We start from the raw sequence: 13,620 nt of genomic DNA on the forward strand, positions 1-13,620 counted from the left end.
AGGATGTCTTTCAGGAGGGCTGATGGAATGACCCTGCTTCCCCATCTCACCTCCCTCAACACAGCTGGTTGGAATGGCTTTGGGTGGTGTCCATCGAGGGAAGAGGTTTTGCTTGAATCCTCCAATGGAAGATTCACTGTGCCAAACTCTGAGGCATTATGCTGTTAATATAATTAATTTATCCACCACCATCAGTGTTAATGGCACTTTACAGAGTATAAGAGGACAAGCCTCTTTCAGGAAAAATTTATAATGGGACAACATTTATTTTTTCAGGTGTAATGCTAAAGTATGGTTTAGCATTGAACTTGATGGTCTGGGAGGACCCTTCTGACTTGCTTTGTTTCTAAATCTTGGTCTTTTGCTCAGACTCCTCTTGCATGGCAGCAAGGAAGAAATCAGAAAGTTTTGATTCCATTTTCAATTAAACTAGTTTTATTTTGTCCTAATCCAGGTTTCTGATTAAATTATGGTTTTCCTAAGCCATGATTTAGGGAAATAAGCCATGATTGTAAGTAATACTAGCTTTCCTCTAAACCATAGTTAAGACTAATGATATTTTGTTTGTTTTGGGGGTAATGAGTTATTGTGGTTAATTGAAAACAGAAGTGAAGGCTTCCATTTTTTTCTTCTTCATGGCTGCACTAGAAAGGAGAAGGGAGAAAGAGCTCATTATCCCAAGTGTTGTTTACATTATGCCCTGTATGAAAATGCAGCCATTGCTTTTTCTATTACAACATGCTTCTATTAGAAAAGTATGTTCTATTTCTCCATTATAAAAAAAAATCATAAAGCTTTATAGACAACAAAAAAGGAAATGTTTTCAAATAATTGTGTGACTGTTTCATTACCTAAATTAATCATTGTAGACAGTAGTTTTTTTATCGTAGGAAGTAAGGTGTCACGAAAGGAATTGGTTTAATTATATATCATCCATCAACGAAAATTATGGATAAAATTTCAACCAAAGAAAACAACGGTGTTTCTAAAACTCTGCTTGGGTCCCCTCATAGTTCCTTCCACTCTAAAGTGCTTTTACTGTAAAATATGTGAAGGAGCACCTCTCTCCCCCTCAACCCCTCTGTACTGTGAGATCCTCAGGGGAGGCTCTTTCGTATGCACCCCTTTTAGAAGGTGCAACTTGAGAGAGCTTTTCTGTGCCCTGATTGTGAACACTCTTTCCATAGAGCTACAACGCTTATTAGTACCACCATCTTTTCATTATCAAGTTAAAACTTTTTTGTATGTCCAGGCATTTTCATGTCAGCCTGAATATTTCGGCTGATTCTAAACCATTTGAGAGTGCTGATGCTGTTTTATAGTGTGTGACTATTGGATTGTTGCTTTGATCACATCCCTGAATGCTGCCTTGATGTCCCCAAGAAGGCAGGAGGGCTTTACAGTATTTTAATTGATGGATAAATACAATCCTAAAATGGCAGCATACAGTGGGAAGGAATGTTATCTCGGATAGTATTAGGAGGATTAGAAGTAACACCAAAAATGGTAAAGATAAGGCAACTTATTGATCACTAGCTTGGTTTGCTCGGAGGGCCTTGATGCATGCTAGAGCCCTTCCTCTTCACCCAGTTGCCCTTCCTGAGTAGGTGAGGGATAGGACAGTGGAGGGGAGCAGGGCCAGGGGCCCCTCTTTCCTTATATGTCTGCTCTGTCCAGGTGCAGAACACCTGAACAAAGCTCAGCGTGGGCAGCACTGTAGCCAAAGTAAGGCAAACTCTCCTGAGCTCATTAAAGGGAGGGATGGGAACCAAATGAAGTATATGATAGATAGATAGATAGATAGATAGATATAGATATTTATTTAAAACTTTTTATATACCATCCCATCACTGATGTCTCGGGACAGTTTACAACAACAGCAATAAACTAAGATAAAAAATAAAAGTAGTACAGCTTCCAATAATAACTATAAAAACCATAAATTAAGACAATTAACAATTAAAATTTTTGGAGAATAAAAACGGTTTTCACCTGGCGCCAGAAGATATAGATAGATGATAAATAGATGACAGACAGCTGACATGAATAAGGTAGTTCCTACAAAATTCAGGTATTAATTTGGAGTATAGAAAACTTATACATTATTCCAGATACACACATCTTGAGAATGTCAATGGGAAATCTGTGTTTAATTAGATTTATTTCACTTGGGTCTGTTTAATGCTTTTTTTAAAAAATCCCATGTAATGTATGGTATTCAATTTTATTTTGTTGTGCTTGCTTTCACCAAACCAGAAGTTACTGAAACAAACTACACCAGCCCAAAATGGGAAAGGGCAAATATCAAAGGTGACCCTGAGAGTTTGTTGACTGAGAAAGTGAAAATAGTTATGTAAATTTTGCAACTTCTATTTTTTCCATCTATAAAGTTTCTGTTTTTCACAAGAAACTCTTGTAAAACAAATTAGAACACTTTCATTGTTCCAGCTGCACTGGTTACTGTTGTGATTCTGCACCTAATTTGAAGTGCTGTTTTTGACATTTCAAGCTTTAGACAGGTGGAGACCAAATTATTTTAAAGCTTTCATCCATCTCAACCTGCCCACATATATTAAAATCAGCAACAGAGGCTTTTCTCACTTGCCCATCTTTAAAGGCAGTTGGGAGGGTGAGTATCACAAGGGAGGGCCTTTTCTGCAGTGGTCCCACACTTCTGGAATGAGTTGTTACAGAGTGACTCCTTTACTTTGGCCTTACCCTGATTTTGTTTAACTGTTCTGGGCTGCAGCTGCAGTAGTGTATCATGGGTTTCATTTTATGCTGGTCTTGGGGTTTTTTTAGAGCATTTGCAGGTTTTTATGAGAGATCAGTTTTTATTACCTGAATTTTACTGTTGTGTGCCACTTGGGAAGTACAGCCAATAAAAATGTTAAAGAGCTCAGTAAATGTTAAACATACTGAAGCTGCGATCCTATGCAGACTTACCTGGGAGTGTGTCCCATTGAAAATGGTTGGATTTACTTCTTACTGTGTATGCCTAAAATTGCACTGTAGAGGTATACAATAAAACCTGCCTGCCCTCCCTTTGTGTCATTCCTTATTGATTGTATGCATGTTTATATGTTATCTTCTAGGTGCTTAAGGTACCAGAAAAGGAACGACTAATAATCAATATAGAAAATGATAAAATGGGGGCTGGCACCTCTCTCTAGTGTTGCCATGGTTACCAGCATTAAACCCACCCCCTGAAACAACTTTCTGTGTTGTTGGAGGAGGAGATTTGCCTCCTCTGGTGCATCATTTAGCAGATGCAGAATGGGTTGACTTTGCTTCGTGGGAAGCAATGCAGCCCTTGCTCAGCTGCTGCAAGAGAACCTTGGGGGAATGCGGACTGCTTCTTCTCCCCTCTTGTCACCATGACTGCTTTAAGTATGACTTGCATTGCCCCAGAGCATTGTCAGTGGGCTACGGGAAACCAGGAACATGGAACTGGAGTTGTGAGCCCCCACCCTGGCGAAATGGAACAGGAGCTTGGAGCAGCCATGGCAAGATTTGCAGGAGGCCTAGGCAAGACTGGAAAAGTAGGCGCTCGGTGGAGGGTGGCAGGCAGCAGCAGAGAAGGCCAGAACTTGGTTCTGCCCAGGCAGCAGCCCAAGGCTGACCTTGATGCTAGGCCAGACAGGGCAAGCATGGCAGGGAGCAGCCCTGGTGACAACTGTCATGCTGCCCTGCAATTGGGAGGACAGTCAGGCTGTTCCAGACTTCCTTGTGTCAGCGCTAGAGCAGTAAAATGCACATTTGGAAGTCCCTGTTTCTGGTTGTGGGTGTTCTTGATGGGCTGGCATGTGCAATGACCTCAAAAGGGAAGCCAGCATCACGAGTAGTTTGTAACCTCTCTTCTGGGGCCATAATCCTGAACAGTGTGATGAACTGAAGCTTGGTCCCCCCACCCGTCTCATCCAGGCTCTACAATTTCCACCCTTTTCCCTTTTCAGTAAGGACAGCTGCAGCAAGGGACAGGATGCTGGCGATGCCCCGATAACAATAATTTTGGTATGGAAGGCAAAAGGTGTCTTTTGCTCATGATTACGACAGATGTTTAGGCTGGGGAGGGGTGTTCTTTGAGTCAGAACTGCATATTATATATGGCTTTTAGAGCATGGTTTTGCAGTGTGTGCTGTCTCACATGTTTGATTTACCTGAACTGAGTTGCTCTGCTGGCATTGTTTATATTGTGCCCTGTAGCTCTCCGTTTGTGTTATCCTGTGCTCAGGGTTGCATATTGTTCCTATGCTGGTAGGTGGATAAATTATTCAAAATTGCCCCAGATTTGCTATTTGCATTGTTTATTTTGCTACTGCTAGTCATATGCAGTTTGACTCATCCTGCTGAGCCCCTGCTTGGGATTTTGAAATCCCACAGGCATTACCCACACACTTTCAAGACCTGCCGCAACCCTTTTTAGCCTTGAAAATAAGAAATGTGATTGCAAGGATACTGAATTGCATCTAAGAACCAAAACCAACACTAGCATTATCATGGAATTAAAGAATCTAGGCACTTTCCATAGCTTGATTTGTTTGTTTCATAGTTGGCTGAATAGCTTTCATGCCTCTCATCTTGTATTGTTATCATTGCTATTATATTTGTTACTACATTATATCAGTGTACACCAACCAGGGGTCCCTTATGGATGATGGACAGTTTATAAAATGTAAAAAATAAATTTAATTAAAATTGATAAGCCCCTCTTTTTGTCACAAAGGCATTACAGGGAATGTAGCTAAGTTAATGAAGGAGCCATTCTGTTGATCCCCAGAGGACGAGTAGTGCAGATTTATGTAAGGAATTGCTTGAGCCAGTTGAGTAGCTTGTCTATATTCATCTAGAGCAAGTTCATTTCTGAGAGCAAAAGGTCAGCCTAGCATAGCCCTGATTCTGCAGAGGGCGTTGCTGATCGTGGCCATTTTTGTGATGTCCTGAAATGCTCAAATATTCTTCTCAGGCTGAATGAAGAAAAGAAAATGTTGCATAAAAAATAATAAAAACAAATGCAAGGGAAGGAAAAAGCAAAGCTCCAGATTTTTTGGAGATAGTGATGGTTCTGCTTCATCATTTAATTTGAATCAGACCTTTTCTCCTTCTGTAAAAGTCCTTTCAAGCTCACTGATACAACCCACCTCTAGTGCAGTGACATGTTGCGACTTTGGAGTTGCAACTGGTGTTTTTCAGGCGTGACAGTGCAGGAAGTGTTGCATCTATACACAAACCACAACAAGTACCGTTTCTTCCCCCCCCCCCCCCCCCCCGTGTTGTTCATTTCTGAGCTTCAGTCAGTCCTGCCCAGTATCATCCAATGCGGCACAGATGGCTTCTGTTGGTTAATACCCCATGCTGACCTTTTGATCACTGACCCAATGACCCCGTTGCCTTCTGTTGAAAAAGAAGGACTCTCTTTGGTTTGGCCTGGTTTTGGAGATAATGATAGCATTAAGAAGCAGATGTTATTGACATACATGGGAAGCTCAGTGGATCTACTACTACAGTGACAAAATCATTCATTGGAAAACATGAATTGGAGAGGAAAAGGCGAGAGATTAGTGTAAGCCATCCCATGGAAGCCATCATGGAGAGAGATGCCAGGGTTTTGTTTTGTTTTTTTCCCCTGGCAATTTGCTTTTCTTTTTTGTGCCTCGAACAGCTGCCCCATGGGAAGAAATTTAGTGGGGAAACTTTGCTTGGTGTGAAAATTATATAATTAGGAAGCTTCTTCTGGCCAGGTATAGCTGCTAAAGGCATAGTGACCTAGTCAACAGAAATAAACTGACAGCTCTAATTATGTAAATTATATTTAATTTTTTAATATTTTGGTGTCCTTATTGTAAAGGTGCTTGGGACTCAGGCCCAGTACGCTGTTTGAGAGGGGAAAAAGCTGATTTCTATGCTGGAATTAAACAATATTGGAATGATAACTCTTGAACACCTAGATGGGGGTTGCCAGCTTCAGACATGCTCTGGGTTTCTTTCTTTTTAATTGCATTTTCAGACAGAGGCTCTGCAAGTGAAGCCTTTCTGATCAAAGAACACAGGCTCTTTAACCAGCTAGCAGTGACAGGAGCAGCCATGAAGTCTGCTGAGCCTTTCTCTGCCATGAATCTGTTAAAACACACATAAGTCTCTTTCATTCCATGAGTTGGCAACCTTTTTTCTCCTGAACACATGCAGCATTTAGAATTTAGTGTCTTAGCTGATTTGCAGCACAAGCACGAAATAAAATCTATTATATAGGATGGGATTTGCAAGAAAGAGATCTCAGGGATTTCTTTTATTTTTTTCTTGCTTTTTTAAAAAATCAGCTTTCAAGCTGCATGATTGTAAAAAGAAGCATGCATGTTTACTGATGCCTAGAAACCAAAGGGACTGTTCGAGATCCTTGGAACAAGACACTGAATGGAGGAATTGGCCAGCACAAGTAACTTGTAGCTTTTGTTTTCTGCACTTGTTCACATATTCTTCAAAATTCTGCACATAACAATAGGAATGCTCATTTTATGCTTGTGACATGCCATTCCTGAAACCAGGAGTGGTCACTGTCTGGGCACTCTAGTCCTCTTTTAAGTCTGCTGAACACCTTGAAATGCCTACCTTTCTGGTGTTTGAGAGATCAAACACCAGAAATAAATCCTTCACATCACCACCTGAAAGACATGCTTTTTTGTGGAAGTATCTGTCAAATTTATCAGCAAGTCAGCATATGTGAACCGAGCCTGAAAGAAGCAGTGATGTATAGTATTAATATTTTATAGAATTACATTATGGGATAAAATTCCATAGTGCAAGATTTCTAGTGAGGCAAACAAAGAGTTGCTTCAATGCCTCTGAGGGAATATTATTGCAACATGTTTCTTTCTCAAGAGGCTCGCTGCCTGTCCTTTCTCTCGACTGCTACTAGGACAATGAAATTCAAGCTTTCAGGTTCTAGCAGTGTGTAAGAACTTGAAGATTAATTCCTTTCAGACGAAATAGGTGGGGCCCATATGTCGGCCTTCAAGAAGCCTCTTCTTACAAATCACTCTGACCATGAAGCCCCGGCAGGCTGCTGCTTTGCACTCACAGCTGTTTATCACACTTCTTCGAAGGACCGTTGAGAATTAACTCTTCTGGTTGTTGTGCGCATCTGTTGTCTCTTCTGTACCTTGAGTATAATGCACTTTAAATCACTGTGCCTCTCTGAGGAGCCACGGCCTGGCCTCACCGTTGCAAGATAAAAGGCACATTCTTAAGAATTCATGAATTGATGTGCCAAAAAACAGGCATCCTCTTGCTAAACACTGATGCCTTGGAGAATCTTTTTTAAACCATTCAGGAGCAGCAGTAAATTTGCTTGATCAGATTTTAAAAGTGCTCTGGGAACATAAGTGAATCCTGCAATTGCATTGTATCACGACTTTTATAGACTCCAGAATAATAATAAAAAAAGGTTTTTAAGTAACGTGGGCTTCCATGCTTTGTTGATAGCGGCCTTACTGTGAATTAATAAAATTCAATTATTTTATAAATACAGCGAGACTCTCTGATTAAGCAATAAGTGTACATGCCTTTGCTGTGCAGGGTCTGCACCTATTTCCTAAGGCTAAGCTTGTTTCACAGAAAAAAACCTCACATTTCTTTGCCACTCTGCACAGGGTTATGGAAGTGTCACAGACATCTTTGGCTATTTACTTTTCTGATGTGAGCAAATACAAAGTGTACAGAATATCAGGAAAATGGTAGGATCAGCTTTATCAGTTGGAAAGACCTGTCAAAAAAAGCTGTGGTACAGGGAGGAGCTATTTTCTTAACATTACTTGTGAAAGCATCATTAGATGATGTAATATCCCTTCCAGTACTGAACAGGTGGTTGAATGTTTTATCAGTCTGGAAGTGAAACAGCACCACCCAAAAATAAGAGAACATTTCAGCATACTCTGAGGGATCCTTATTTGCATGAAAAGTATGACTTTGTGAATTAAAAGGGATTAAAAACTAAACAAAATGCTTATGACTTGACAAGAGTGTGCAAGCTTCCAGGCTTAACAGAATTGAGTATTGAGATAAGAAAATTTTAGAGAAACTCATCTTAATGTGGAGAGGGAGCCTCCTGGTTCACATTGGAATTACTGTCTGCTGCCCTCTTTTGTTGCAAGGTTTTTGTTGCACCCTATCACCACTGGCGGCAATTCTGAATATTTCCATCGCTTGTATTGGAAGCAGCTTCCATGTCTGTCCTAGGGGCAAAGCAAAGGTCTAAAGGAACTAGAAGTTTGGCAGGCTCTGTGAATTTCTAAATGTAGTCCATGGTGGAGAGCAGTTGAGACACAGGATGTTAGTCTGTCATTTGAGGGAACAGGAGAAACAAATGGAAAACAAGAGACAGGGGAAAAAAGGCTCATTTCAGTCCATAGCAGCTTCCAGTGAATAAGCTGGACAGCTGAGTGCAGCACGTGGAGGGGTTAAAACTTTCATCTTCCTGTGCTGTACAGTGATGCTTCAGGAGAAAGGAAAGGGAAATGGGCACCTGTCCAGCTATGTAACAATAACATATTTACCCCGAGAACTCATTGCCACCCCCAAACTTGAGCCCTCTAGTACCATAAGCCCTAAAACCTTAGTAGAAAGGTGGGGTGTGAAGCAAGAAAAATAAACAGCAAATAGTTGAATAAAAGCAGGCATATAGCACTTTTTTCTTGCTATGGGCCATAAATTGCCTCCCAAATCTTCCTGGAGTTATAATCTGGGATTCCATTAGAATGCATGTAGAAATAGGACTGAGAGATACCATTTGATTTTTCTTGTCTCTCCGTCATTAATATCGTGAGAACAATAGTTTCCTCTGTCAAGGGTATAATAAGCATATCTTTGATATATTTGCTCAGGTCAATGTTACCTTGACGTGCTGTAAGGGAAATGAATATTTCCTCTCAAGAGAGATTAGCAGTGAGACTGATTCTTCCTATGGAGAAGGCAGGTCTGTGCGCAAAGTGGCGTAGGAGTGCCCGTCTTGCAAGCGGCAGGGATGGGGAGCAGGCAGTGATCTCCCCACTTTGTGGCTCCCAGTGGACCGTTTCCAACTCAAGGCCTGCAGAAAAGGGCGTGAGCAGGTGAAGCAGCTGCCAACCAGGCACTGCCGCCCAGTTGACTTTCTCTGACACAGGAGGGGCCTTCCTCAGGCACGCGTGTGGGGCAGCAGCGGAGAACTAGCTGAGTGATGCTGCTGCTTTCCATGGCGTCCCCACCTGATTGCCCCCTTTGTAGCAGCAGGTGGGTGAAACAGGTATGCCTCTGATAGCTGTGCAGAAGAGCAGCTATCAATGGCACTCATAGGCCCAACCGCCTGCTATTGCAGCACCATCCCATTTAGATGACTGTCCAAACACTTTTGGAATGTCTCCAGCAAGGGAGGGCCCACAACTTACCTATATAATAGGTTCCATTGTTGTACTGCTCTCAGAACGAATTCTTCCTGGTGTCTAGTCGAAATCTGGTTTCTTTATTATTCCATTATTCTGCACTCTGGAAGGAACAAGAAGAAATCTTGCCCTTCCTCTTTGTGACAGCCTTTCTGTGGCTAGCTACTTGGCAAGAGTGTCTCCTTAATGGGTTGTGTTTTCCAAGTTCAGACAACACAAGACATCACATTATGGAGAACCCACAGAACAGACTGCTGTTTCTGTGGCTGTTTCTGTTTGTGGTTTCTGAAGCTCAGCCCTCCCATGCTGAAAACCATGATGGGGTTCAGACAACACACCAGATCTACAATGGTGAAACACCATGGTGGCTTGTCATGTTGTGTGAACCCAACCACTATGAGCAGTCATAGTAAATCCTTCTCAGGACTATCTTAACCCTGTTACCCTGTAGTTATGTGAACCTTGACTGGCCTGGTTCTGTATATGCTTATGCAGAAGAAATCCTCCTACCTATCATAGGAACATGGGTGGCTCAATGGGTTAATCCACTGAGCTGCTGTGCTGTTGATCAGAAGATCGGCAGTTCAAATCCACACAGTTGCGTGAATGCCCACTTGCCTGCCTATCAGTTCAAAAGCAAATGCGAGTAGATAAATAGGCACCACTTCAGTGGGAAAGGTACCAGTGTTCATGTGCCTCGGCATTTAGTCATGCTGGCCACGTGGCCATGGAAGCGTCTTTGTACAACACTGGCTCTTCAGCTTACAAACAGAGATGAACAGAGGCCCCAGAGACAAACACAACTAGCACACACGTGCAGGGGAACGTTTACCTTTACCTTAGCTTTATGTATTGTAGCCTGAAGCTGTAATCTAATCCATAGTTACAGCATGTTTAAAACCCACTGATTTTGATGGGGCACACTTAATTGCATGTTGTCTAATTTTCTTCCATTAATTTTGAATCTCTCTTCAACTTTATGAATTTGGGTCTCTAACATCGCCTTGTTTTCCTCGAGTTTAGTGGTAAGCCTGAACGCCTGGAGCCATGACGACTCACGTGACACTAGAGGATGCCCTCTCCAATGTGGATCTGCTGGAGGAGCTGCCACTGCCTGATCAGCAGCCATGCATCGAGCCACCTCCATCATCGATCATGTACCAGGTCAGCAGCTGCTGCTTTGAAATCATGTCCCAGAAGGACTGCGCGGCTCATTTCTACAATTCTTGGTGTATTGAAGCAAAGTAGGAAACAATGTTATTTGACAAAAATGCAGGAGAATGAGTACGAAGTGGATGGGAAGTTGAATGGGAGAAGAAACTGCATTCTACATGTTTTTGTAAGCTGTCTGGGGAGCTTTGCCTGTTCAGCAGTATAGAAATGACGATGATGAGGGTGGTGGTGGTGATGACAATGAAGATGATGACGACAACAGGGACAGCAGTGGCACAACTCCCATCAGCCCAACCTGCATAGCCATGGAGTGATTGGGGAAATGTAGTCCCAAACAGATGGGAGGCACTAAGTTGACTGCCCCTGGCCTTGATGGTGCGGAAGGTGAGGGGAGAACGAAACAGGACAAAGATTAGGCCAGGTGTTGTTGTGAATGTTATGTACCCAGTTTATCCAGTGGTGAGTGGAGCCAGCAGGTATATAACAATCTGAGAACTCGTTCTAAATTTGCACTATAAATGGTGTTAAATGTCATTTCTCTATTTCTTCTTAGGCCAATTTTGACACCAATTTTGAAGACAGGAACGCTTTTGTAACTGGCATTGCCAGGTATATAGAACAAGCTACCGTGCACTCAAGCATGGTAAGTTTTGCCAGTGACGCATGGCCCACTTCTCTCTATGGGATCTGATGTAGCAGTTGCTGAACGTGCAACTGGTTTTCTTTGCTGCCTGACATTGCCGTTCTGCTACCAAGTGTGTCTGTGTTTCAGAATGAAATGCTGGAGGAAGGGCATGAATACGCAGTGATGCTTTATACCTGGAGAAGCTGTTCCAGGGCCATTCCCCAGGTAAGATAAGCGGTTGGACACTAACCGACTCACTTAGCCCAGAACTCAGGCTGAGCACTTGGAGTGGGGTTCTGATTGGGTCCTGGGGTGTTGCTGAGGATGCGTCAGGCTTTCCTTCCTCTCCCTAGCAGAAACTCCATGGTTCTGGCAGGGCTCCTAAATGTGTCTCTGGCATTGTGTTGGCTAGGGATCTGTTACTGAATGAAGAATTTGCAAGCTTCTGTTCCCTGAAACCCCAAGGTTCTCTCAAGATGCCTGCTGTGTCTCTACTGTGTATGGTTAATTTCAGCATATTAAAAACAGTCAGCAATAGAATATTGTGAAAAGAAAGCCTGGATTTTATCAGCAGAAGCGCCAAGTATCATATAGGTCTTATGAAGTAATATTGTATGCAGCACTGTTAAAGATGCTTCTTAGGCTGCTTGCTTAACTTTTGACTGGTGGGGTTTCAGGAGGGAAAAGTCATTGACAAAGGAGGAGCAGCAAAGATAATAAAAGACCTGCTATGCAAATTGCTTTTACATGGATGAATGGATCTGCTCAGTCTAGGGGAAGAGAGAGAGAGAGAGAGAGAGTGTGTGTGTGTGTGTGCGCGCACGCGCGCGCGCGCAAGCAATGTGGGATATTTGAGAGAGGCCAACAAATAGGAGACTCAACTGCAACAGCATTGGATGAAACCAAGTTTTTTCTAAGGCTGAGGACTTATCTTGGGTAAATATATATGTTTATGCTGTTTGTGTAAGTCTAGCAATGAAACAAGATGCCAGCTGTGGAATCTCCATTGCTGGAAAAATGCAGTATTTATAGATCCTTTCCCCGAAGTGTTCAAAGCTCTTACTAATCCTTATAGCAACCCTGCAAAGCAAGCTGGTAATTTATACCCATGCTACATTTGAGGGAGACTGAAACACAAAGGTTGTGGCTTACTTAAGGCAACCCTGTGGGGCCATCGCTGAAGTGAAATTTGAATCGGGGACATTCTGGCTCCTGTCTTAATCACAATAGTACTGCAGCTTTGTACCAGATGTCCCCTGTATTCACTTTCAGCTCTGTGTTTTTGATGCTTTGTCAGGATTGATTCTACTAGGGTTTCATTGATAATTTCAGTATATTTTCTGTTTTGCACACAAATGATCCTTCTTTCCTGACCTTTCCTACATTGATAGTCCTATTAATATTTGAAGAACTTCAGCGATTTTCAGTAGAGGTTTTCCTTCATTTTGTAAGCAGAATTGCTACCATGTTCCAGTTTCAACTTCTTGTGATAAAAATCTTTTCCAGAGTGAAGTCAATACTGGGTTTTTGCACATAAAGCCCTGGAAACTTTATAATCCAGCAGGCAGTTCTGGTACTGGTGTGCTTTGAATGGGGATAAAAATGCAATTCCCCTTAGGGTTATGTTTTGCTATTAGTCTCATGTGCTCATGCTGCCTTAGCCTTTATGACTCACAACTAAATGCTTGCTTGCTCCTCATGAATTTTTGATCTTACACTCTAGTTTTGTCCTTTGATCATTGAAGCATATTATAATGGAGACCAATTTAAATGACTGTTGAAATATATTGGAGAAGGGAAAGGTTGGATGATACTGAAAATAGGTCCAAACTTAAAACCTAGGGAGTCTGGGGTTGATGCAATCACTTCCCGCTTTTGCAAACAGAGATCTTCTCACACTCTTGCTTTGGACTTGACAGCTTGTCATTGAGAACTTCCATATGAAAGCATAGTAATTACGGCAGGCACTTACTAGCACCTTGATCAGGAAAGACTTCAAATAACAGGTAGTCAGAGCTGCACATTTCTGCAGTTCTGAGCTGTTGACCAAAGCAATTAAAAGAAAATAATGAAAATGTGCGTGCATTTCTGGTGGGGAAAAAAAAAAAAGTACCACACCAGTGGTGCCTATATCAGCGTTCTGCATGGGCACTGTTAGCAGCTGTCACTGTGAAGGTTGCAGAAAGTGATCTCTGGAAAAACTTGAGAGAGAAACCAGATCGCAATAAAAAGCTTGACAGAACAGAAAAATATATGTTGGGTTTCCTTAAAATCCACAAGGGAGGGAGCCAAGTGGAGTTCTCCATGGAGGAAAATCCACAGGTGTCAAGCCATGGAGGAAAAGGCCACATCCATGTTACCTGTCAATTGAATAGTCTTCAGTGGTGTGCTAGAAACTAGGGCCTTTAAGAA

The 13,620-nt window shown here is 42.1% G+C and overlaps 1 protein-coding gene across 1 annotated transcript in view; it reads left to right on the forward strand.

The window, feature by feature from the left end:
- CYFIP2 (cytoplasmic FMR1 interacting protein 2) overlaps window positions 1-13,620 on the forward strand; it is an 83,926-nt gene that overhangs the window by 3,092 nt on the left and 67,214 nt on the right. The window contains exons 2-4 of the mRNA XM_044450964.1: window positions 10,434-10,574; window positions 11,137-11,226; window positions 11,356-11,433. Coding sequence (XP_044306899.1) covers window positions 10,458-10,574; window positions 11,137-11,226; window positions 11,356-11,433 — 285 coding nt within the window. The 5' untranslated portion in view covers window positions 10,434-10,457. The remainder of the gene's footprint in view (window positions 1-10,433; window positions 10,575-11,136; window positions 11,227-11,355; window positions 11,434-13,620) is intronic.

Source organism: Varanus komodoensis, unplaced genomic scaffold, assembly GCF_004798865.1.
Source record: "Varanus komodoensis strain SLA01 unplaced genomic scaffold, ASM479886v1 scaffold6_1, whole genome shotgun sequence".
Lineage (NCBI taxonomy): Eukaryota > Metazoa > Chordata > Lepidosauria > Squamata > Varanidae > Varanus > Varanus komodoensis.